The 27,489-nt window shown below is 40.2% G+C and overlaps 1 protein-coding gene across 3 annotated transcripts in view; it reads right to left on the bottom strand.

Moving 5' to 3' along the window:
• anks1b (ankyrin repeat and sterile alpha motif domain containing 1B) overlaps positions 1-27,489 on the bottom strand; it is a 276,601-nt gene that overhangs the window by 64,518 nt on the left and 184,594 nt on the right. For all 3 annotated transcript variants that reach the window (XM_066667270.1, XM_066667271.1, XM_066667272.1), the window contains 3 exons: positions 10,792-11,453; positions 6,416-6,488; positions 2,059-2,165 (listed from right to left, as the gene is read on the bottom strand). In XM_066667270.1, coding sequence (XP_066523367.1) covers positions 2,059-2,165; positions 6,416-6,488; positions 10,792-11,453 — 842 coding nt within the window. The remainder of the gene's footprint in view (positions 1-2,058; positions 2,166-6,415; positions 6,489-10,791; positions 11,454-27,489) is intronic.

The raw sequence follows: 27,489 nt of genomic DNA, 5'->3' as shown, positions 1-27,489 counted from the left end.
TGACAGTGTACCTAATGGGGAAATACACAGAAGAATCTTTTTATACTGCCTCTACGTTGACCGAAGCAATTTTCTGGATTAGTGTTCCCCACTAAGAACATTAATCCAGAGGTTTTGACTGTGCAGACTAACAGAAATGGATCATTAGGCAAGCGTGAAGGTGAACTATACTGACTGAAGCAAGAACATCTGTAAGGAAGGTTTTACCACTCTCTCCGAATGAGCTAGTCTGTTTTTATTTGGTTATTTAGGCTAAAACAAGGCAGTTTATATGCTTGACTATTTTGTATCTGAGGTGATAGCTGCCATTGCGTTCTGCTTATCTATCAGACACTGTGGGCAAGTTTAGATACTTGTTCCACAAACTCATCAGGTCACTCTCTGAGACTCTGTTTGGATTTCATGACTGATATTTCAAGTAGCTTTTTAAAGGCAGAGGGGGCATCAGTATCTGAAGTGTGATACATATTGTATACTTTATTTCATATTTATCCACATATATTTGGCTAGTTAGAATAAAGCTACCAGGAGTGGGATTCAAACCCATAAAGACACATGACCTAATTTTATTTTATTTTTTTGGCCCATGCTGCTGATAAACAAACATGCATAGTTAGAGGAAATAGTTTACCATTGAAGCCAGTTTCATCTATAACAAGATGCAGATAAAAGCATGTCCAAGATCTCTTTTCTAACAATGAGTAACAGCTGCAGCTTGTCTTTTGTCCTTGAGGAAGGACGGTGTGTTCCTGACACTAGACACACAAATCAAAGACTGTACCAAAAAGAAACAAAAAAACAAATGTCAGGTCTTCAGCAAATGGACAACTTGAGTGGGACAAAAGGAATGGTTTTCAAAAAGTCCTGGCTATGTCTTCAGTTGTGCCATTCACAAACAGACTGCTAATCCTGTTCTCTTTCATTTTTGGAGAAAAATGAGCAAATTAAGTAAATAGCAAAGGATTGGGTTTGCATATGATTAACAGATGGAGGTATCAGACCCTTCTGAAAGCAGGTGGGGGACAAATGAGAGCGTCTGCATAGTGTTGTGGGGGAGGATCTGAGAGATTATCTTTTGGGGGGTTTGGAGTTTCCCTAGTCATGTGATGAAGAAATGGATTGGAGAATGTAAAATGATAGGAATACTCCAGCAATTCACAATTTAACTGTTAAGATCTGTTTCATTTGTGCATGGCCACTGATGACTGTTATGGGTGTGCTGTTTGAGTCAACAGGTTTTGACTGTGTTCTTGTACATAGTACAATTTACCATCTCTACATTGTGGTGGTACCTTTTGCTGTCAGTTTTGGGGTACGTTCAAAGGTACATCTTCAGTATCTTTAATTAGAGAACATAATTCTACCATGTTCTAAATTAATTGTAGATTTTAAAATGTGTTGATATTATACGCCTCATTTCATCTCCAGGACTTATATTATGTCCTTTCAACTTTCAAAGGTCTACTTCTATCCACTTCTCCTTCTGGAGAAGAGAGTGTAATGTGTTTTAAAGAACAAAGCTGGACTGTAAAATCACTGATGTACCTTTAGTGACCAGTAATGTACCTATAGTATACCTGTTTTCTTAACAGTGTAGACATCCACTTTACAACACAGATGCACCAGACTGAGAGTAGGTAGAGAACTGCTGGAGTATTCCTTACCTTATATATCTAAATGTCAAAGATGTCATAACATAGCATAGTTTGCTATGGGGTCTGTTCCTGTGCAGTGTCAGGATTGTGTCCTTTCTGCAAAGAGCTCAACATGAAACACAAGAACTACCTCAAACAGAGATACATGAACACAGCTCTGACACTTGACTAAAGACTAGCTCAAGCAGTGTCAGAGAATAAAGAAGACTGCATATAATGTGCCGGAGGGGAGCTATAAGAAGCAACACTGACGAGAACAACCCTACAGACATGATAAATACAAAGCCATACAGACAAAACAAACAGAACACCACAGTCTACAGACAGAACAAATGCAAACAATGTTGTCTCATGACTTTGAAAAAGGCCCTCCCACAGGAAGAGTAGAAGGATGGGCACTTACCATGAACTGCACGTTGTCGAAGCCGTTAGCCAGCAGGTGGTTCTCGTACTGGACCAGGCCGATGTTGTCCAGCCACTGTCCCACAGATTGCACGGGGCAGCGGGGGCCTATGAGGGGGTGCAGAGGGAGGCGTTTGAGCAGAGAATAACCATCCACTCTGTAACAGCGGCAGTCCGGCTGAGACAGCTGACACTGCCACATCATGTTCCTCGCAAAGTGACTGTCAAAGGAGCCTGCCATGCTCAGAGACTTGAGTGTGGATGGCAAGGAACCAGAGAGGAGAAAGAAAAGAGGAAAGAGGATGAGGGTGGAGGGGGGGGGGGGTTGTTGAGGGAGGGAAAGCAAGAGAAAAAGAGAACAGAAAGAAGAAGGGAGAGAGCTGAAGAGTGAAGCGTAGCTTATGGATGCAGTGATGAAATGGAGAAGAGAGTGAAAAAGAACAAGGAAAAGGAAGAAAGGAAGAGAGACATGGATGAGGGAAGAGAATGGGTCCTCTGTGCAGGTAAAGTGAAAAGGAGGAGAGGGTCTTCTTTCTTTAAACAGTGAAAACAAAACGCAGCAAGAGGAGGTAGCAATAGGGGAAGCGGGGGAAAAGAAAAGAAAAAAGAAAAAAAAACAGAGTGAGATGGAAGGGAGACAGAGGGAGAAGAGGATGAGGAAAATGAAGAGGAGGAGGAGAGCAGGAGGTCAGGGTCCAGAGGTAAAGAGGTTTCGGATGCTGGTCATGCTGAAGGCTGGAAATCCCGTCCACTGCTGCTGTTCAGCTGTTGCTCCTGGACACTACGCCGTGCTCAATGTGTACGTGTGTGAGTGAGCATGTGTGTGTGTGTGTGAGCGAGAGAGAGAGAGAGAGAGAGAGAGAGAGAGAAAGAGAGAGGGAGCGTGCAGCTTGCCTGGTAGAACGCTCTTTATCAACTACTCCCACACTCATCTGTATGCTTCTGCAGCCTGCTCCTCAATGCTCCCCCGCTCTCTCTCTCTCTCTCTCTTACTCTCCCTCCCTTTGCTCTCCTTCCTCTCTCCCTCCCTGCTTGTTTCAGTCTCTCTCTCTATCTGTACTGCTCTCTCAACATGAACCTCTCTCTCGCTCTAGCTGCTCCTCTCTCTCTCTCAACCTGTACCTCTCTCTCTCTCTCGCTCGCTGCTGATAATAGCCATCAGATCAGCTCCAGCCTCTTTGTCTGAGTGCAGAGCTGCTGCTACTCCCTCCCACGCACACACACATGCTCTGTGGGTGTCTATGAGCATTGGTGGAATGGCAGCATAAACAGGATTTCTCTCAGTGGACCAAGTGCGACAAAAGAACATTGGAGAGGAGAGAGGAGGAGAAGAGAGGAGAGGAAAGAGGACCCGGCAGAGATGTGCTTAAACATGAGGAGAGCTCTGAGATGTTTCCCCTCTACTGAGCCTGAGCTTAACACTGTTCTGAGGTCACTAGCTGCAGATAAACTTCTCTCCAAACCCTGCAACCATGCTCTGTCCTCGCATCTCCATTACGAGCGTCAGCAAGCAGAGAAGTGCACAGTAACCATAGTTACTTCTGGAAAAGCTCCGCTTCTTAGAGCTGGGAAACCTGACTCCTCTCTGTTTGCAGACTACAGGAGATATGCACCGGCTAGGCTGCTGGATATACTCTGGTAGATTACAGTGATAATTCTGTGAAACATTAAATGTACACTTTTTTTACATTTCCCCATACTCCAAAACCATCAACCAGCCAAAAAAGTGGGTGTCTGCTACTGTTTGTAACATAGCTAGTAATGAGGCTGGTTTACTCAACCATTAGCATCTTTGCATGCCTTAAAGATTATTATTATTATATTTGTAATGAATATTAAACAGCCGTGCTTATGATTTATATGTACACACACAATCCAGTCATAGTATGACCACCTCCTTGTTTCTACACTCATTGCCCATTCTCTCAGCTCCACTGACCATACAGGAACACTTTGTAGTTCCACGCTTACAGTTTGTAGTCCACCTGTCATTCTGAATACTTTGTTAGCTGACTTTCATCCTGTCCCTAACATCACAGGACCGCCACGGAGCAGGTATGATTTGGGTTTTGGGTCATTCTCAGCGTTGCACTGCTGGTGTGGCTGGTATGAGTAGATCAGATGCATCAACTGCTCATAGAGGTTTTAAGTACCACATTGTCACTGCTGGACTGAGAATTGTCCACCAACCAAAAATATGCAGCCAACGTCCTCCTGTATGTGTGTGTGTGTGTGTATTATTTGGTAGCTACACTGGTCACATGACCCCTATGCGCACCACACAGCATGTCTGGTTGATGGTTCAAGCCCATTTTTGAAAAATCAATATAGCTTATTATTAAAATACCTGAGAATTTAGTTATTCATGATGTAATAGGTTGTAATATTAAGTTATTTATATATAATGCATACCTATGACAGTTTCCATTTGAGGCAGAGGGTTAGAGGCCAAAAAAAGGATGTAATTACTTACTAGGAAACCTAGGAGTTTGTCATCACTCTTAAGTCTGGAACTCTAGTGCTCTTTGTTCAGCTTGAGTTGTTATCCAGTGTCTGCATCTTTGAGTCACATTGACTAAATTTCAAACAGTTCTGTTTGTTAACCCTCTAACCCCAACCTTTGTTCATTTTATACACATTTAAAACACACCTTAAAAAAGTGTGAAAATATCAGTACAATGAACATTACTATAATTAAGCAAATAGAGTCTGATACTGTTGTCACTCACTCACACCCCCTCCTGTGAGTCTAAAAGAAGCAAAACCATGACCATGACATGATTTTCACATACAGCATCCAAATACATATTGCTCATTAATAATAAAGGAAAGAAAATGAAAAGCATTTATGTATTATTTTCATTAATATGAATTCTTACTGATTAATTTATAAGTGGTCCCAAACTTACTGATCACTCTAATTAAGGGGTAAGGGAGAAACTGAATTTAAATTCACACTTTAAAGGAACACTAGGTACTATTTTACCTTAAAATTACAAGCTTCAAAATTAGTGTGATGCTGCATTGACCTGTAATAGGGTGAATAGAGCTTCTGTTGCTGCTAAACCAGGCTCAGCACTGCAGATAGATAGATAGATAGATAGATACTTTATTGATCCCCAGGGGAAATTCAAGGTCTCAGTAGCTTACAGACTTAGACATCACATACACGAATCACTAAACAGCAATGGACTAATAGAGTTTAAAAAAAAAAAAAAAAAAAAAAAAAATCAAAATCAAATACCCAAGAAGTTGACAGTGTGCTTAAGAATAATCAATCAATCAATCGTCAGAGTAATCAAACATAGCCTGGCAAGAATCTGTGATACTGTGAGCAGCTGGGGATGATCTCTTTAGTGCAGCATATGATTTAAAAGTTGGAAAGGTGTGGATAATGCAATGAGTATGCAATGTGCAATATAAGAAAGAAACTGCACTATATAAATTGTAGAATTGCAGTGCTGTAAAAATCTGTTTACACAGCAGGTAAAATGGCCCAAATCTGATGTTTTTTCATATGTGACATTTCATAGGTGGTATTAAGATCCGACCACCAGCCGGTGAGATTACAATCCAAAGCATTTTTGTTTTGTATAAAATATTGGGAAACAAAAACCTGTGAAAATTCTTAATCCAGGTTTCTGTCTCTCATTTATGAGAAAAAAAATAGAGAGAAGAGCTAGATTTTTTTAATAGTTCTATATCAGTTTTATATTTTTCATGTCAGTATGAAGCTGCATAAATATGGATCCGGGTAATATTAAACTCATTAAGTCAGCATTCAACTCCTTCTCTTTGGAGATGACGTGCTAGTGAGATACCCAGCAAATTTGCTCTTAGAGTGAAAGAAACATCAGTCCATGTTCAAATATTTTTAAAGTCTTTAAATAATGCTCTGTTTTTGAAACTAGAGCTCATTTGGAATAAAGAAAAGGGTTATTTTGTGATGTAATACAGCACACCAGTCCGGTTCCTTCAATTTAAAAAGAAAGTGCTTTGTGTGAAACAGAGGGACCATTCCTTCTGGTCAATGAGTCTGAAGCATCATCATCATTTAAGAACGTGATCTGTTCAGACTAATGTCAGATATAGGTCACATTAAATAGACAGTGTGAACAGCAGAACAGAAAAAATCAGATATGATCATGAAATCATATGTGGACCACTTTTACCTGCTGTGTGAACATAGCCAAAGTGAATTACACTTTGCTACTGTGGGGGGGGGGGCACAGGAGCAAAAATACCAAAATGTTAGCTAACGTTCCTTTAAGTCCATCAGAGTACGCCCAACGATGATCTTTTCCACTCATACACACTCAGACATGCACACACACAAACACAAATGTACAAAAACATACCTGAGGGATCTTCCTTGTTCTCATCAAGCTCTGTCCCGATTCCTGCACCAATGGAACTCATAATTTTATCAATCTACAGAAATACAGAGAGACAGCCAGAAAGAGAAAGGGAGAGGAAGGAGAGGTGGAAGGGAAGAAAGAAGGGGAGAGGAGCTGTGAGAAGATTGCATGTTTGCATAATGTCATGTTTTGTTCCTGTTGTGGAAGTCTTCCTTTCCCAGTAGGATGGTGTCTAACCTTCTTCTTCTCATTCTGTAATTCTCATATTCCCACATCTAATCCATTCCTGACCCAGGCTGCCTCCTCCGCTGTCTGTAATTACACTCAGAAGGGCCAGGTAGTTATTGGCTAAATGGTGCTTAGAAAAAAAAGAGGAGAAGTTACGGAAAAGTAATTCATCGTCAGACGTTCTGTGCGAGAACACGCTGCATTGACGACAGCAGACAATGTTGTTGTTGATGAGTCCACGCGTTAGAACAGAGAGTGATTGAGTGTAGAATATAGAGCAGCCCATATCCTAACCTCCACCTGTCTTCAAAGACCCTCCACTGAGTTCCCTGCGGACTGGCCTCTATTCTACAGGGAACATAACCAGGACTGTCTGCAACGAGGATGAATTCTGAAATCTTGTTTTTAAACTTTTAGAACACTGGGGATTTAGAGAAGGTTCCAGATTTGAAAACTACCTTGATCTGACCTATGTTGTTCACTTGACACCTTATTTGCTCTGCTAAATGCCTTCAAATACAGGGCAGCCAATCAAAGCACAGGCTACTTACATATATCAGTTTTGAAGTAGCAGTGGAACAGGGTTTTATGAAATGTGGACACTCCATCTAATACCTCTGAGATGAGTCTGGTGTGTTTGTGAACTGTACTCATCACTAGAACTTGACCACACTACTTGACCGGGCTTTTTCACTAAATGCAATCAAATGATCACATAAATGTTCCAGTATTTAGAGCAGAGGTCACTAAAAGGCAGACCCTATCCAGATTGGACCTATAACTGATGAACTACTATAAACCATTTCATTTAAAACTGAGCGTTTATTTTAACGCGTGCACCCTTTCAGACAGTCCTGGAAACTCACAGAACAATCACATGCGGTTGTTCATATCACACATGGCGTTACTCAACCAATAAGATCTGTGTATAATGACAAATGCAGCAACTTGTGTGAATGACAATGCTGTCCCAGGGCCCATGGGATGAAATAAAAACACCTTTGGGACACCATTGAGACACCATTGGGACACTCTTGGGACGACAATGCTGTGTGCGGTAAAACCAGAATCGTTATAAATAAGAAGAGACCAGAGGAGATGAATGGCAATTCTTGGAATTTATGGATAAAGTCTTGCCCTTCAGCAAAAAGAGCCAATCAGCTTGCTGGTTATGCAGCGAGCAGAAAAGGATCAATGATACTGTGAATCTTGTGGAGAACAGCAGTAAAGTCAACTGCCTCAAGAAGATAATGCATTAGGCACTTCATTTTAACATGCACCTTTTTTCCAAAGTATACTTTTATTTATAAAAATTGACTTGATATTTGAGAAGAACGTTTTATTTAGAATTTATGTCATTTAAATTTTGTCGAATTCCATGTGAAAACTGACACAGTGAAGAACTGTAATTGTAACTGTAATCTAATATGATATTCAGTTGCTGTTGTTAACCATATAAAATGCTGATAATGTTCATGACGTTGGCTTGGGGAATTTTTCTCTAACTGGAACATAATTAATTTTAATTCAATTAATTAAATACCTCCGATCTAGAGTAAATCCTTTCAGAAGGGTACAGCCTTTTACTGTAACCATGGGAGAAAAAAAAAACCTTATTAATGCCCTTGATTACAGAAGAAATATGGCCAAACGACTACAGTGTAGCTCATCTACTGATACACAGTTTGTGTTAACCATCCTCTTGTTGTTCGTCAGCTGCCAGTTTCTGTCCACAGAGCTACTCTTGGCTCCGATGGACCTCCCATATCTGCTGCTCTGTCTAATAATGTAATATCTCTGTGTCTGTGTCTGTGTCTGTGCTGTGTTGAGAATAGTCATCACCCAACTAATATATGGCCAAATTTGATCCTGTTGACAGAAATTGACCAGACTGGAGGACATGGCAGAATAGAACATGTACTTCAGTCTGTAACCATTCACTTATAAAGTGACTACTCAGTAGTAAAGTAATAGGACCCCGTAACAAGTACATGGTGAGTGTACATATTTAACACTCCTGACTGAGCTTATGAACAGTTTAATAGTTACCTGATAAGCTAAATCAAGTGATAAAGAGTGCAAAAAATTGCAGACACTAAGGCCATGAGGACTGCTGTTCAGAAACCATTTTCAAGAGTATAAAGAAACCCCCTGAACCATATCAAGACTTTATTGAATACACCTACCTTGGACCTACCCTCGTTAACCATGTTATCAGATATACTCACCATATAGATGACTTTTATATGTACAATCACTGACTGAAGCTCATCTGTTTATAAACTTCAGTGAATATGAATAGTACAAGACTCCTGCTGACCAGGTATTACTGGCCACAATTATTACAAGAATTATGGAATGTGTTACAAAGTGTTTTATAACACAATTACGCCTTCATCAAACACACTTCCATGTTACTACTATATTAATTGGATTGCTGAGCAGTGGTGGTCATTTGATGGCCTCTTTGTTCATACCAGAAGCAGAAGCAGAGGATAACAGGCTAAAGTTGTGTAAACCTAACAAATAAACTGTAGGATGTACAATTGTCATTGTGCTATGCAATGCATAATGCTATGCAAAAGTTTCTATAAAATGACAAGAGTGGGAGAATGTTTTAATTAAATCAAAAATAAAATTATAGCTTACACACAAAAAGCACTTATTTGTAAACCTAATAAATCATATTTAAATGAACTAAAACGTGGCTTGAATTTGATTTGAAAAAAAAAATCCAGTTTTATTATAATTTTAATTATTATTATTATTATTATTTTATTTTCAAATTAGATTTGAGTTACCTATCTAAACACAGACATTGACTGCCCACAGGTGACAACATTGCCTGGAGTCACTGGACCACCACTCTTCTGGTGAAAGCAACATTTCAAAAACAAGCCTGTCATTCAATTCGGGAAAAAAAAATCGAATAACTGCACAGGCATGACCCAAAACAGATGGACGCCATTAGTGCTGTCACTCAAGCAATTTCTTGGAGCGAGTTCCCAACAGGCCAATCAGCTTCCATTCCATTATATTCCAAATTGAGACATCACTGTAAGGCACCTGACAGGTGGAACTGGGCCTAACACAAGGCATATCATCTGAATATTGCCTCAAAAAAGCATCCAAAATCACACTGCAGAAAAATGGCCCCTATTCTGCTTTGCATTTTCTTTCTTTTTTCTTGTGTAAACATGGCATCAAAAACTACTACTTCATTCTGAACATTCTTCATTTATCTGGTGTTATTTCAGTCTCTTCTCGTTGATAAAACCAGATTCCTGCATTCCACTGGTGATATCAGACTACTCACACACACCTATCCAACTGATCAATTCCAAAACTATCAATATGTTTTGGCCAGTGGCTAGCATGCTCTGGCTGTAAATATCTATTCACAGACTCAGTCATGTAGAGTTTGGACCAGACACGTAAACAGAAATGTTTTTGCTGCTAATTTTCAGGGCTGAATCACTACGCACAGTAAAATTCTGTTTCATCACAGTGGCACGGCTTATTTTGATCTTACTTGATAAAAATGCATTACTCTTGCGTAATTACGAATTCATAATTCAAGCACATTCTTCCCCATAATTTAGTGATTGTTGACTCTGCATGCTGCGTTGCTTTGGTTAAAAGATGCCATGTTAATCAGGTTGATTACTATCAGTGCAAAATGGCAAGGCACTCCCTTTTTAAGATTAATGAGGTGTCATTAGACCTGAAACGGTAAATTCAAATGTACATACAGTCAAATCAAGCACATGGAAGAAAACAGGTGAAAACATCCGATGTTAAACTTTTAAGGGATACCACAAAGTACCCATTTAACACTCCTAGATAGCCCTTTTTTTCCTTTTTTCAAGTAACGTTTAAATTGGTAAAGAACCTTAAGATTAAGTGAAGATTCTTTTAAACCATTAAAAGGTTCTATACAAACCAACACCTCTTATGGGAACTGCTGCGGTAATGTGTACAAATGATACACTATGTGATTTTCAAATGAATATTGAATTAATTTTGTAACTATACCTATACAACTGTGTTTAATTAGCGCAGCAAAGGTTACACCAGTTAGGTCAGGTAAAGGAAGGAATGAAATGGTGATTATTACTGTAATTACAGTGTAATTAAGGTGTTATTACCTCCTCCCACTCTGCTGTGAAGGAGGGGGTCCGCTCCAGTCTGGTGGGGCTGCCACCTTTCCCAGGGCTGTTCTGACTCTGACCTCGCGAGCTCCACTGCTCCTCTTCGATGGGGGACACAGCCACAAGGTTGGAGTCCGACTTTGAGAAGTTCCTGGACAGCTGCAGGTCCAGGACGTTCCGTGGTACTGAGCGCATCCTGCCCAGTGTGCAGGCTCTCTCCTCGTAGCCTGCAGTGCTGCTGACACTGCTACTGAAGACTGGTTGGCTGGACGGTTCGTTGTTGCTTGGTACCTCTCCGTTTCTGATTGAGTCAGTCTCTGTTTGGGCAGCTGTTGGGCTCTGGTTGACCCGTGTGTGGAAGATGGTGCGGTAGACTACCTGCGGTTTGAGCTCTTTCTGATCTTTGGGTGGAGACGACTGGGTGATGGGTGGACGAGGGAAGGGTGGTCCTGCCGGTTCGGGGGCTCGGAGCAGGTTGCCGTGGCGCTGAGGGGACTCTGAAGCACAGAGCTTACGGCCTCTTCCGTAGAGCTGGTAGGGATTGTCCGGTGACTCGCAGGCTGGAGAGGAGCCGTGCAGGAGGCCCGCAAACTGCTCTGGAACGTGGCTGTCCCTTCGCTCGTCCCTCACAGAGCACTCCCTCTGCTCTGACGCCTCATCTGAAACACACACAGGGGTTTTGTGTTACTCATAGGGTTGTCTACACATTTGGGTCCATTGTCTGTTATCAGTATTGAGCATTAATGTGACTCCACCATGAAGATGCATCACTTGAACAAGGAAAGAAGTGTTACTTGGAGTTGTGTTAGATTCACAAATGTGTGTGTTTTTGTGTGTGTGCATACACAGACTTAAAGAGTCACTGGCTCTTTAAAAGTGTGAGGAGAACCAAATGGATGCCTCAGGCTGGGGGGCAGTGTGTCTGTCTGATGAAGTGAAAGAATATTTTTGTGTGTGTGTGTGTGTGTGTGTGTGTGTGTGTGTAGTCATGTTTTTATATGTTTCTGAGGGTAGAAGTATGTCACATTTGGTCTTATTGTGAGGGCAATTTGTTGGTGCTCACAACTACTGTTTTTTTATTTTGTTTTTTAACCCAAAAACCAGTACTTTAATGTGGAAAACTAAAAGAGTAAATGATTTACACTTAAAACTGTTACTGAGGTTAAGTTTAGATCTACCATAGAGCCTACGCTGTTGTGAGCATTTACACTTGTGCATTGGTGTTGCATCATTCTGTAATTACTCTGCCAATCCACTAGGGATGAATCACAAATGACTTCCTCTACACTATGCTTTCTAAAATGTAGTGTAGTAGTGGTATTCGCTTTTATAAAACATTTAAGGTGCACTATTTAGGGGAGTAGGGTGCTAATTGGAATGGAGTGTAGTTTGCAAGTGGTACCAGGAAAGAAACTGCAACAAAGCTGGCACTTTTTTTCCTGCCTGGGACCTCACTCTTCATAGCAAGATTTTTCTGGAGGTGTCTGTATTTGATCCTTTGTTCCACATTTTTATTTGTTCCGTGATGACCAAACCAATGTCTGAGGAAATCTCTCTCCATGTATTTGCTGCTGTCTGCAGTCTCTGTAGCGTGGAGGAGTTTTTATTTCTGGAATTCCACCATTATCTCTCCTCAGCTTGAAACACGTTCGTCCGACTTTGGACCAATCACAGTTATGCAGATATGTTTCTGGGGAAGTGTGTGTCAAGGCCATGGCATTACTGTTAAATAACTCCAGGAATCATTATTTCAAAGAGGTCCTCACAAGTATAGCAAAGACTTTCAGTAAGACCTGCATGCAGCCCTGCTCCCAGAACTTTCACTACTAGAGCCCTTAAAAGCGTCTGTGTCCTCAGGCATGCAGGAAGCTAAAGTGTGCAAGCACACAGTCAGAGGACCAACAAACCCAATTTCCGAGAGCTTGACAGGTTCATTCAGTCATCTGAAGGTAAAACCCCTATATACACATTTGTTATGTTGTAGCTTTACCTCTAATTATAGTTTTTTGGGGCCGTTAATACTGGCAGTCACTCACACCGTTCCCAAGTTAACCTCAGAAGTGCTTATTAATCAGCACTGTACACATCAAATTACTCATGCTCCGAGCTTGCCAGTGACATCTTAAAGAGATTTGATGCTCACCAGCCAAAGCAGGAGATCTGCAGGGAAGCAAAGCGAGACAATAGCATGGCTCTGATCATGGTTCGGCTGGCTATCTGCACTTTTTTTGGCTTCTACACTGATAATGCAGCATAATCAGCAGAGTACATATTCACTGACAAGCTAAGAGCAAACAAAGAAATAAACACATTATTAAAAAAATAAATAAAAAATACCCTTAGTGGGGACTTTCATAAAAGAGTGAAGTCGTTGTGCATAAACATGCTGCCATTGTACATAGATCTTCAGCAAAATAAATAATACAAAACAGATAAGTGCAACAGAGGAGGTTTATAGAGTAGCACCAATTGATGTTTGCATTTCAAGCTGAATTACTGAGCCAGGAGATATACAGAAGGTACACTGGTAAATTGGTTCACTCTTTAAAACATTTGGCAGTCCCCTAAGGCTGCGGTCCTCAAAGCAGGGCCGACACTGTTATTAAATGACGTGAGAGTGGTGGGAGATTACTTACACCTAAGGGGGCAACATAGACATAACATGCAATATTCAATAAGCATGATGGATGCTGACATGAGCAGGCTAAACATTTTGATGAAAATATGCATTCATATTCAGTGTGTCTGTGAGTGGCAAATTCACCTTGATTATTTTAAAGCCACCTAATAAGACGCTACATTTTGGGTTGCTTTAGGTTATAGAACAACCCATAGATCACAACACAAACTTGAGATTTTTTTTCTGTTCTTTTAAAATAAAGCCAAAAAAACATTCATTTATTCATTAATGCATTTTCTGTAACTGCTTCATCCTGTACAGGGCAGGAAAACACTGGATGGGGCTGCCAGTCCATCACAGGGCACCACACATTCATTCAGTCACTCATACACTCACGAATACGAACACCCTACCACCCTTCCACCTGCACTGTCACTGTCACTGTCACTGTGCGGGTACCATTTGCTGGTTCTCCAGTACATTTAGTTAGGAAACATAATTGTACATTATTGTATTATAATTGTAGATTTTAAAATCTCCAGGACTTGCACTGTGTTGTTTTTTTTTACACAGTAATATATATAATGAAAGATGACTAATATTTACCTCTCCTTCTGGAAGAGAGAATGTAGCTTACCTTTAGGGAACAAAACTGGACTTAAAAAAAAGAATAAAACATGTTGTACCTATAAAGGTGCATTTACACTGTTTTTATGGTGCCCAGTGAAAAGCATAACATACAAATGACAATAATTCAGTATTGTGGCAAGGCTGTCAGACTAACGGTCATCACCCGTTGAACAGCCTTTTGTAAACTGGCCTACAAGCTTGAATATCAAAACCGCTATCCAAAGACAAACATACTTCTACAAAATAGTAACTTTACAGAAGGATAAAACCTTCAAAGGAAGTCAACATAGAATATTATATTTAGAGTAATTCTGAAGCATTTCTATTGGTCTATTCATCATGAAACTGTCACACAGTATGAAGGACACTAGCTGTGGTCAAGTGATGCAGTAAACTAAAATTGACAAAAATATATACACATGTTTATCTTGGGACAGCAACGATATGTAGGTTCTTATTTGAAAAAGTTTTCTCTCTTGAAACAGCTTTACTGTTTTCTCTGTGACAGTAACCACTGATTAGATCCATTGAGAAAAGTCATTTAAATTAGTTGTAAAGAATAACACAGGTATTCAGCTGTGCATGTGGAGGTGCTTTTGTGAGTAGCTGCAAGACGGTTGCGCTGCACATTGGAGAACAGAGTTTGATCTCTGCCTCTCTGGCTGACATTGGCTAAGGCATGCAATAGACCTGCAGTGTTTTTGTAATCCTTTGTGGCATGTTTATTATGCAAATTCATGTTATAATATACAATTAACATATATAATTACTGAGACAAAGTCCTTTGGCTAATTTTCGGCTAGTCAGTTAACTGTCATTAGCTGTTCCTTAGCAACAAGGAGAAACAAGAGTTTTCCCAACTGTGAGAACCCTCAGGAAAAACGCAGCAATGTGCCTCACTTTTTGCCCCTTCTGAAAACTGCTGTGGGAACTCCTCCAACTGGAACGTTTACCACTTAGTGTCTCTGAATGCTGGAACCGCAACTAGATATCCACCATAATCAAATATTTGGAATGGCCATATAGTGAATATGATGAGGAAGCTTGGGCCAAATGCACAAAGTACAAGAACAACTAGATATCCATCATTTTATTCATTTTTTTTAACTATTAAAATAAATGTCATTAAATATAACAGGATGCACAATGGCAGCCTGTTTGCTGGCAGAATTATGAATATGGATAATAGCAATGAAGTAATCAAAAATAATCAACTGAGACAGGTAAAACTGGCATTTGAAATAGCAATATCAATGTTTAGCAAGCTATTAAGAGTACAAATAAGTTTTAAAGCGTGTGTGTATGTGTGTGTGTGAAGTTTAATGGTAATAAAAAATTCAAACATACTCCCACAATTTTATCATTTTATGGTAACTGTTTTGTAGTATTAGCTAAATAACCTATAAAAAGGTATTTTGCCACTGCATTCTTTATGTGTTACATAAAGGAAAAAAAGCTGCAAAAGCACATGGATTGTGTGTGAAGTGTTCTGTTCTTGGGAATAATATTGTATCCAAAATTGTGCTATATATATATATATAAATTGTCAATTATCATTTTAATAATACACTATAGTTACCATAAAATGGCAAGAGAGAGAGAATTACAATTTATACCTTACACAAAAACCTATGTTAATGTAATTTAAAACTTATTTGGACACCTAATAATAGTACAACTACATTAAATGTCAAATAAAATCTTATCAAACATCAAACATGGTACATACAGCAGTGACATGCTTTGATAAATAGTCTTTCCATTTAAAAGAAATCAACATATGGTAGAGTCTACGGTAAAGGGAATATAAGATATATAAGGGTACTCAACAAATATAAGCATTAAAAATATGTGTTCATTCATCGTCTCTAACCACTTATCCAGTTCAGGGTTGCAGGGGGTCCGGAACCTACCTGGAATCATTGGGCACAAGGCGGGAACACACCACCTGTCCCACTTACCCTCACACCTACGGACACTTTTGAGTCGCCAATCCACCTACCAATGTGATTTTTGGACCATGGGAGGAAACCGGAGCACCCGGAGGAAAGCCATGCGGACACAGGGAGAACACACCAAACTCCTCACAGACAATCACCCAGGATCCTGGAGCTGTGTGACTGTGACACCACTGTGCCGCCAAAAGATATATACAGAGACAAAAATGTAACTAAGGAAAAATGGCAAAATAAGGATAAAAAATGGATATCTAATAATAGAGCTCTTAAAAATAAGAATAAATATAGGGATTTAAAAGTAATTATAGAGTAAGACAAATGTATATCCAGATGCAATAATATAACTATAGAAAATGTGCAAAGAATTGTCTGATCTGCCAGTCTTAAAATGTGCAAAATTATTAAAATACATTGTCATTAAGTACAACAGCATGCCCCAATGGCACCATTATATACAGTATCAGCCTGTGTGCTGGGAGAATTGTGAGTTATGAATAATAAGGATGCAGCACTTGAAAATAACAATGGTGTCCAAGAACATTTTACCTGAGACAGATAAAACTGGCATTTGAAATATCAAATGCGATGTATTTGCCGGCATATGTCTCCGTATTCCTGTTTTACGTGTGTGACAGTGTGGTATATGATGTGCGAAGAGATGAAGGCGTATGGGTGTACAGCTCGTTTACCATATGGAGAGTTGTGCCACGGCTGTTGTGTGTTTTGTACTGAGCTCTAAATGTCAGCTCAGATCACAGTGGAGGAGCAGGGACATCCAAACATTTAACAAAACCCATCACCATGCAGACACATTAGAGCTGTGCTCCTGCACACGAACAAACTGGGCTCTGCACCGATAACCATCATGTTACACTGCGCCCAGAACAGACAGTGATAGAAGGACAGAGGGAAGAGGAAGAGGATGCGAGGCAGAGGGGTGAATGGTGAATCTGCTACAACTACAGTGCTTCTAATACAACACACCTCACTGGGACGGATGCATGACTGGATCTTTACACTGTAAAGAACTGAACCTCCAATACAATTTTTAAGATGCAAAACACCTCATGGAACTGCTTGGTAATTCACTCAGTCACTTAGATATATACACACTTACTCTCGCACACATTCACTTGCTCATTCACTGGCTCACTCACTCACACAAACTCACATACATACACCCATCAACCATAACATTATGACCACCTCTTTGTTACTACACTCATTGTCCACTCTCTCAGCTCCGTTGGTCACGCAGGAGCACTTTGTTGTTCTACACTTACAAACTGTAGTCTATCTGTTGCTCTGCATACTTTTTTTGCTCCCTTCCACCCTGCTCTTCAATGGTCAGTATGCCCACAGAACCACCACAGAGCAGGTATGATTCGGCCGTTGGATCATTCTTAGCACTGCAGTGACTGACATGGCTGTGGTGTGTTAATGTGAGTTGCGTTACACACTCACTTTAAAGCTCTCACCCCTCAATCACTCACTCATATAACAAAATCATTCACTTACACACACACACACACACACACATACATTCTCACTCATACATTCCTTAACATTTAGGGACTGCTCCACAAGGGGGTGGTATTGAGCTTTGCAGCAATAACATGTTGTGCTCTTGTTATAAAGCTCAGCTATTTTCCTTCTCTGCTCTTTGTCTTCATTTTTGCTCTGTTCTCTTTTCCCCCGCTCTCCTTGTGTCTGTTTTATGTGGTTTAACCCTACCTTTGCAGTCACACATAAAAGTGGGTCCAGTGCTGTGAAAATGCTTATGAGAGGGGGCAGTACAATAGTAATAATTCTCCCCTATTATATGGTAAGCGGAGCAAAATCATAACAACTCTGTTTATGCCAGGTTTTCTAATTTAGCCTGACAACAATATTGGACTGGGTTGTATTTCGTAACACTTCACAGGGTTACAATTCACCTTACACAAAGAAATATGCAAATGCGCTGAAAATGTGGCATTTTCATAAAAATGTCCCCATTAAATTACTGCATTACTACACACACACACACACACACACACACACACATTATATAAATATATAAAAAGCCATAGTTTCAAACTCTACACAAATCAACTGGCTACAAGCTACTAGCTACTAGCTATGTTCACCCATATGTTCACTGCAGTAAGTCATTATTTACTTCATTAGCCTCATAACTCCAGTGTAAACCTAAAGAAGAAAGCTTCAGACACCAAACATATTGGCTAAGGGACTGCACATCGGGTAAGAAGAAAAGGTTGTAAACCTTCTGATTTGTAGTCACTATCCCAGGTGTAACAGCAGGTGCTGTCACAACATTAGCAAAATTTCAGTCCATTCCTAGTCAAAACAGCCGTTCGGGAAACACAGAGAGCAGAGTGTTAACACTTAACAATTTCTCTCACCCAGCTGGCCATACCACAGTGCAGGAGGAAGAACATAAGCCAAGTAATAATGATGGAATATCTGCTTTTCCGAAGGAAGATCAATGGAGTCATTGAGTCTCCTTTTGATTGATCTTGCTCACCCACATGTGAATTAGAAAATCACCATTGATCCAGAAACATCCAATATTGGCCAGACGGCCTGCCAAATAAATCCAATAACAATCTCTACACAGTACAGGCCTCGGAGTAAATATAGCCCCTTCAAAGTTTGGAGACACCTGGCAACATGTCTTTGGTGATCTACCGATTAATCGAAAAGCTGCTGCTGACACTTTACAGTAGTGCAAGGTTTCTAAAACTTTCTCAAGCGACTCACATTTTGTCCAGTTTGAATGTTTACTACATTGTAAAATTAAATATAACAGACATTGGACTATTTGTTTCAACACACCATGAACAATATTCAAAATGAGCGTGAATCCAGTTTCTTTGTGTCGCTAAGAAAAAGTAAGGGGATTCAGTTCTTGCTTTGAAATAAACTCAAAAAATATCAGTATTGTTTTCTATACTATTGTATTATCTTAGTTTAAAATGATGTTTCTACAAGGATTCTTCATCAAAAGAAACAGCTCTATATAGAACCCTGAACACATGACTTAAGGGTTCTTTGCATCATGAAGGGGTTCTTCAGATACTGAAGAACCACTTCATGATACAAAGAACTTCAAGAACTGAAAGCAACCATCACATCACAATCAAACCAAAACATCTTGGCTTTGTCATTATTAATATTTTTCAACTAAACTTTAGAATTTAACTTACTGCAGTGCCCTGTAATGACCATCAGTCAGTGATAGATCCCATAAATAATGTATATTGAAATATTTTATATTGCAATATATAGATATTGAATTATTGTCCAGTACTACTTTTGACATCATAAAAAATGCAATAACCGATGGAATTTTACAGACTGTACCTGAACATTCAAAACATAAGTTGGAAATAGAACAGAATGTGTATTTTAAAACTTTTAATACTACATAAGTCAGAACAAATTTTTGGGGTAATACGTGTTCCAGATATAATACCTGAACTGTTATTTAGTATCAACCAACAAATTAATATGTGATTTATAGGTAAATACAACTTGTTATTATAAAGAACTTGCTACCACTGGAATATCTGTCAAATGCTAGTTTTTTTTCAGAATGAGGGAAACCCCTGAAGAGGAAAGCCTGTGTATGAATGCGCAGAATTTGATGACCTAAGGCTCTTTGCTTTAAGTGTATTGAAGAAAGCAGCACAAGCGCTCAGAAGTACTGTCTCACAATGGGGACAGTGAGATCTTTTTGTAATAAAAAATAAAATAAAATAAATAGCAGCCAGTCTAAGGCTGGGGTAAGAGAAAAGAACTGCAGGGATGTAGAGAAACATGATGTGATCCCAGCAACCCAGTATACAGTGTATGCTGTAGCTGCTGCTAACTTGGGAGAGAGAGAGAGAAACAGAGAGCACAGTTGTCATACATGTGTATTAAAAATGGATCCGAAAACTGGAAAGTGAAATATTAAACACAAACTCATGTGGAAAGTATAGCTCTGGAGCCATAGCACCTTGAAGATGTTCTGTGCTGTTATTTTTTTGTCTTTCTTTCCATCACCCCTCTATCCCCCCCACCCCCACTCTTTGGTATGTCTGCCCTTCTTCTCCCTCTCTCGCTCTTCCTCTCTAGCTTCATTTGCAACAGGTGACATCCGGTTGTCATGGCAACAGCACCCTGGCTTCCTCCAGCCTTGGGCGGAAAGTATTTGGCCTTCAGGAACCACAGACAGACAAACAGGCAGAGAGACATAGTGAGAGAGAGAGAGTGAGTGAGTGAGTGAGTGAGTGAGTGAGTGAGTGAGTGAGAGCGAGAGAGATGGGGGGGACACAGACCAATAGATGCAGCAAAAGACAGAGAGGGGAGAGAAAGGGAGAGACAGTGTGTGTGTGAGAGAGAGGGAGGGGGCAGGCCAAGAGATACAGAGAGAGAGAGAGAGAGAGAGAGAGAGAGAGAGAGAGTGACGAGACACTGACAAGGCTCGACTTGAACTGATGTGTCGGGGAAAAGCCAGTAGAGAAATGTGAGCAAAAGTGAGCACAATGTATCTGAGGCTGTCAGAAAGAGTGGTGGAGGGTGAGAGAGAGCCCAAAGGCCCTATCCAGAGCGAGCGGTGGCACAGGAATCCCAGCGCAGATTTAAACCTAGTCTGTGACTGATCTGCAAACTGAGAGAAGGGGGAGATCATGAAAGGCACAGCCACAACTTGGAATCCCATCAGATATAAAAGTGACACAGGTATTGCTTTACTCCAAACAAGCCACAGTCCAGATACCTGTGACTGCTCGACCAGAAAAGTAGCCTGACCAAGAAGAAGCATTCTAAACATTCCACATGGCTCTCACTGATTAACCAGGTCTAACCAAACCACACAGGCATTCCAAAGTTGGGCACACCTTGCTCTCACACGACAGTTTCCAAGTAATGTATGATTTTCACTTTTACTTAAATAAGTGAAATAAATAATAATAAAAAAAAGAAAGGTTGTGAGTTCAAGTCCCGTTCCGGGTGGCTCCTCTGTGAGGAGTTTGGTGTGTTCTCCATGTGTCTGTGTGGGCTTCCTCCGGGTGCTCCGATTTCCTCCCACGGTCCAAAAACACAAGTTGGTAGGTGGACTGGTGACTCAAAAGTGTGCTTGTGTGTGTGTATGTGTATGAGTGTTGCCCCGTGAAGACTGGCGCCCCCTCCAAGGTGTGTTCCCACCTTGCGCCCAATGATTCTGGATAGACTCCGCCACCGCTTATAGACAATGGATGGACGGAAAGAAAAAAAAATGTAATGTCCAAAATTATAAATAGTTAGTTCAACTGCTTTAAGGTGCACCCTTTGCTAACACATACACACACACATTTAAAACAATACTGACAGAACAGGATGCTCCACAACAGCAACACAAGTGTAAGACGACCTGGCTCAATACCAGGTGCTAGCTAAAGTAGTAATAAGCCCCCCCAGTGTCAGGCTGTGGAGAACGGAACAGTGTTGTCTGGAGTGATGGAGTTGGATCCATCTTTTAGATGAGTTGAATGGCTTTTCTTGCTTGAGAATTAATCATCCGACCTTAGTACCTTACCTCACTAATGTTGTGGCTGACTGCACCACAAAATCACCAATGAATCAAATCACCAATGTTGTGATAAAACATCTAGTGCAAAGCAGTTCCCAAAGGACTGGACTTCAAATGGACTAGCATTTTATCAACTCCAACATTAAGACATTATATGTTTTCAATAGTTGTTTTGGAAAGTACTAGGATTTTCAGATACATTTTAATACATAATTTAAATGTGTTTATTTAAAACCTAAATAATCACATAATTTGCTGAGATTAATCACAATTAACTGCATTTTCCCTTCTTAAGACTGAAACCGTTAATAACGGATATTTAAATATTAATCAATGTAAGATCAACCTAGCGATTTAAATGATTTGTATAATAACCATAGCCTGTTCAAATGCTAGTACTTCGTTGTATTTTAGGGAGGGACGTAAATGTGTAGTGTGATATGCATGACAAACAGGTGAGAGGAAACTGTTCTTTTTACTTTAATATAATATCTCAGTGTAGTTTTGAAGATTTGTGTATTAGAATCACATAAAACTTTCAGGGAGTCCTTTAGCATCTGACACAAAAGCTTTAATAGTAAAAATTAATGCTGCAACAGTATTAATTAACATAAAAAATGAATATGTTCTATTTCTGTGTGTGTCAATGTGCATACTGCGTAAATATTGACAGCACTAAATTCATTTCAAATATTTGTTGTGGAGATCAAGACGCCTGGTTCCTATGACAACTACTGTAAAGGAAAGTGTCAGTCCACCATTTCATATCCCACGCTGACCGACTTTGTTTACATTTCAATTTAAAAAATGAAAGTGCAAACTGAGAAGGAAAATTTTCTTTCTGAAAAGTGTCTGCTCTTCTGATTATCAGTAAATATGAGAGCTACTCAGCAGCAGCTGGACACACAATAAGTGTTTCAGTTAAACTTTTTCCTGGTGTAATTCATTGTGTTATTCCTGGTGCCATTAGACAAGCCACGCTTTAGAAACAGCAGTAAACCATGGGGTACACCACACAGAATGGGAGATGGAGTCGCAAAGCAATTAAGTAGGGAAACCAGTGTGTACACACACACACACACACACACACACACACACACAAACACACATATGTGCTGGAGGAGGAGTGGAAATGGGCCATCGATCAGGGGAACAGCAGGGCATAGATAGTAAAGAAAAAGCAGGGATTCCCCAATAAAGAAAATCTCACTCCCCCCCAAAAATAACAAAATCACACCTCTACACAGGACCCCTAAATAGCCCTGGCTGTTTTACCCACAGTCTGCTTGCCCGCCCTCACTCTTCAACTGCTGCCACTTACCTTACAACTGCAGGGTAGCAATGGGTCAGTGGGTGTCCACAGGTGTGGAGAAATTATCACCAGAGAAATGCTCTCCAGGTGAGAGGCTCAAACTGATAATCCCAGGTCTGATGGTCATATTAACACACACACACACACTCTCCTCTCAGTGATCTGATAGACCTAGCATTGCACCACACAGGATTCCAGTGTATTTCCAGTGTATAGTCCATATTCCCATACACACAGACTTACACACCCACACTTACAACATACACACACTTGTCTTGTCATGTAGAACACACTTCCGGAGGCAGAGAGTGATAGGTATGTTGATAAGAGGTTCTCAAAAACTGGTGCTGCCAACGAGTGTGAGCTAATGCCTTACGGAGCACAGTCAGCACATAGAGACACAGTCACAGGAGCCTCACCACCAATAAAACCATCAGAGAGAGAGAGAGAGAGAGGGAGAGAGAAAGGGAGAGAGCGAGAGAGATTGCCTAAATTAGTGCTGCTGATTGATTAAAAAAAAAAATTAGTAATTAATTGCACAATTTTCTGAAATTAATCACAATGACTCCCATTGTCCCTTCTTAAGACTGAAGCCTTTAATAATGGATATTTAAATATGAAATAAAAATGAATCAATGAAAGATTAGCTAAATGGAATTATATTTATATTAGAAGTGTCTATCAATTTAAAAATATAATCACAGAAATACAGTTAAAGTGCTGGTACTAGTATTTTTGGGACAGAGCTAAATGTGTAGTGCGATATGCATGATAAATTGGCAAGAGGAAACCACTCTTTTTATATTTTCTTATAAAATCTCAGAGTAGTTTTTGTGATGTTTATATTAGAATCTCTTAATTTACTAAAAGAGATGTGTGTGTGTGTGTGTGTTTGTGTGGGGGAGAGAGAGAGAGAGAGATGAGTGATATATGAGAGAGAGATGATATTTAATACATATTTCAGCATACATTAAGCTGAAGAGGAACAAGTGGGAAAAAAAATAGTTTCCCAACTTCAAGTAAAATTTTCCAAGATGTAGAAAAAAATGGTACTCATGACAACCATGCAAGATGTGCTCTGCCCTCATCAGACAAACAGTATTCAATTATAGCTTTCCTCTTCTGGTGCTTTTCCCCTGCATGGTGCCCACTCTGCCTGACTGTACTGGCCTCTACACTCTTTGTGGTCCATGATAGTTTTTCCACTAGCAGCCCTCCTTTGAGTGTAGCTGGCGAATGTAAAAAGAGTTACATTAAGCATACATTACATACACATTGAGTATTCGTGTGGTGCTGTTTTTTGGGGACTGTACATGGCTCCACACCCCGACCCATCCAGCTCTAATTGGATTTTTTCATTGGCCATAATGGAAAAGATAACAAAAAGTGGAATAGAGAACCATGCAGTGGAACAATGTAACTGTGTGTAACGTATACAAAAAAACTGAAATGTTTCATGTTTTTCATTGCTTCTGCAATAATGACTAACTACAATTCAGCGCAACTAAGCCATTTTAATCAGAACCGGAATGTGAGATACAAACAAAAGAGAAATTAAAAGAGTAAAAGTGAGGATAGTCAGAGAGAAATACAGTACGAAAAGGAAACAGTGAGAAGGAGAGGGAGTAGAGTATTGTTGGTGGAGAATTAATGAACTGAGAGATTTATCCTCCTCCTTTATCCCTGCGTGTGGACGGATGGCTTGTTCTGTCACTGGATTATGGGCAACGTGTTTAATTGCTTGTTAACAAATGTTTGCTGTGCCGTATCAAACTGCAGTAGACTGCTGCCAAGAATAGTAAAGCAGTGACACAGTCGGAGCAGAGGGACCACAGGGCTGCTGACCACAGCACAGCAAAGCCACAGGGCTTCATTATATTGCTGTTGTAAGAAAGACTCATATCTCTGATACAGTTCCTTTACAGTAAGAGAAATGTAACATGTGCTAATGTAACTTAAATAACACTGAAATGCTTCATTTTCATAACTGCATTGGCGTGGATAAAATGGCATACTGTAATATACTGTTAGCTATAGTAATTACAGGTTGCTAAAAATAAAAAGTTCAGCATTACAGCGTAAAAAGACTATTTTCTAAAATTGTATCAAGGAAAGCTCGGTAAGAGCTGGTATTTTTGGTCCTGGGCTCCTCCTACAGTTGAAGAGGGTAATCCACTGAGGTGTGAAGGATTCCTAGGATGTTTAGTGTTTTAGGATTATGATCAGCTTAAAGATTTCCAAAGTCTTTACCATAAAGCACTCTTTCTCCCTCCCTCTGGGACACAAAGCACTTAAGTCCTTTAGGGAGTAAAGGCAGGGCAACACATGTCCCAAATAGTGCAGAGCTAACACTTACACAATGTTCAAAAGTTTGTAGGCACGACTTATATGTAGTGAATCTCCAGAGGTAAGTGTGAAAAGGAATGGGATGTTCTAATACTAGGTAGAATTTGAACCTTAACCCGTAGGAGTCACTGACTCGAGACCTTGTGGCTTGGTCAAGACGACAGGCATCAAAGCAAAGACATGCTGAGCATTGCCATCCGTTTCAGTCGAAATTACAGGCTTTGTGCTCTACTTTTGTTTTTTGCTTTATGAAGCCAAAGTATAAACGGTGATATCATCATTTACATATGATTTAAAAAATCAGGCTTCCATGTGAGTAAAATGTGCAGATTGGGATGGGGCAGGCACTGCATTTATTTTAATATTAGTCCTTTTTCATCTCATAAAGAAATGGAAAAAAATGGAATCTACTACAAGCTGAATAGAGTAAGGGGGGGGGGGGGTGAAAAGGATGAACTTGCTGGAAAAGAGAGAGAGCACAAAGGAGAGAGATGGTTGTAGACATTGTAAACATTATTTAAAGCTAAAATAGGGGAACAGAGCCTCTATTGTTGCTACTCTCAGCATTGCAGAAACTACACTATGTAACCTTAAGAGGAGGATAGGAACCCCCCAACCCCCACACATCAACTCAATTTCATGGGAGTGCTGTAGAAGTGAATGTCACTCTGTAACTGTAGGGGGAACCCCAGAGCAAAAATATAAAATCTTACTTACAGTTACTTTAAGGTCACGATACTCACCAAGCTGCAGGGTAATGAAACCTGCATGTCACAGTAAAAGAGTTCTATTCACTACCTTTTGGTTGTGCTGGAATGATATCACCCAATATCAGTAATTGACCTCACTAATGTTTCCTCTAAATGCTATCAAATCTTCCCCCTTCAGATTTTCAACAGCCAGTGTGAAACCTTTCTCGAAGAGTTCAGGAGGAGTGGCAGTGAGGGTATTATTTAATGTTGAATGATCAGGTGTCCACAAACATTTGGCCATATATTTCACATTTCTAAGCATGTAATCATCAGGTACCCCACTCGCTCTCACTCTTGCTGCCCACGGCAATCATGGCTGGTCATAAAATACCAAATTCTCACTGTCTGCTTTTGGAAATGTGAAAACATCACCACAGCAACCAGAGCGGATCCATGCTGCCGGCTACACGCACTGTCGGAGGTGTGACTCCAGCCCAGTGCTGTGTGTGTGTGTGCGTACAGGCATATGTGTGCGTATGTTGGTGCCCTGGCTTGCGTGTTTCCACCTCCTATCTGTCCTGTCCCCTGTGCCAGAAGGTCAGCATGCTCTATGGGTCAGCAGAGCTCTTGATGTTTGAGGCCCTGAGGGAAGCAGCAGCTGGAATGTGAGTAGTGTGATACATGCAGAAAAGCTGACCTGAGGGCAGTGCAACATGCTGATAACACTCACGTAAATGTGACTGGAACATACTTGTGTGGAAAAAAGAGCTGATCAGAAATTGAAATGAGACAATCTGGAGCAGCTGTATATGAGCCTACGGTCACCACAACCAATGCCAAATGTGAGCTGTGGAACAGTATGACTCCATATACCACCCCTTTTTTGATCCAGCGATAATCAGCCAACATTTGTACCTCACCTCACTCATGTTCTAGTGACTGAATTCCATCAAATCCTGATAGCAATGTCCCAAAATGATGTAAGCCCTTCACACAAGAGAAGAAGGTTTAACTGAATCCAACAGAGAGAAATTCAGTATTACTACCTAACATTTCATAAGAAATGTGGGATAAGGTATTGTCCACAGACTTTTGGCAATGGTGTGTTGCAAGGCTGTTGAAATCAATGCAAAAATCCATATTTACATGCAGAAAATGTCCACCTGAATGTTAAAAGTCTCTATAGAAATTTGGTCAATCATAGGACATTATCACACAAATCATCTCCCAGACAAAAACAATACTACTACTAATACCACGACTATTAATATAAAAGTAATAACTTATTAATAATTCATTCATTATCTGTAACCGCTTAACTAGTTTAGGGCTGCGGTGGTTCCGGAGCCTGCCCAGAATCATTGAGTGCAAAGCAGGAATACACCCTGGAGGGGGCGTCAGTCCTTCACAGGGCAACACAGACACACATCCACTCACACACTCACACCTACGGACACTTTTGACACACTAAACTCCTCACAGAAAGTCACCCAGAACGGGAATCGAACCCACAACCTCCAGGTCTCTGCTACACTACCTACTGCCCCACCGTGCCGCCCCCTTATTAATAATAATACATT

This window comes from Hoplias malabaricus, chromosome 4 (assembly GCF_029633855.1).
Source record: "Hoplias malabaricus isolate fHopMal1 chromosome 4, fHopMal1.hap1, whole genome shotgun sequence".
NCBI classification, from domain to species: Eukaryota; Metazoa; Chordata; class Actinopteri; order Characiformes; family Erythrinidae; genus Hoplias; species Hoplias malabaricus.
This window is presented reverse-complemented; position numbering and strand designations above follow the sequence as displayed.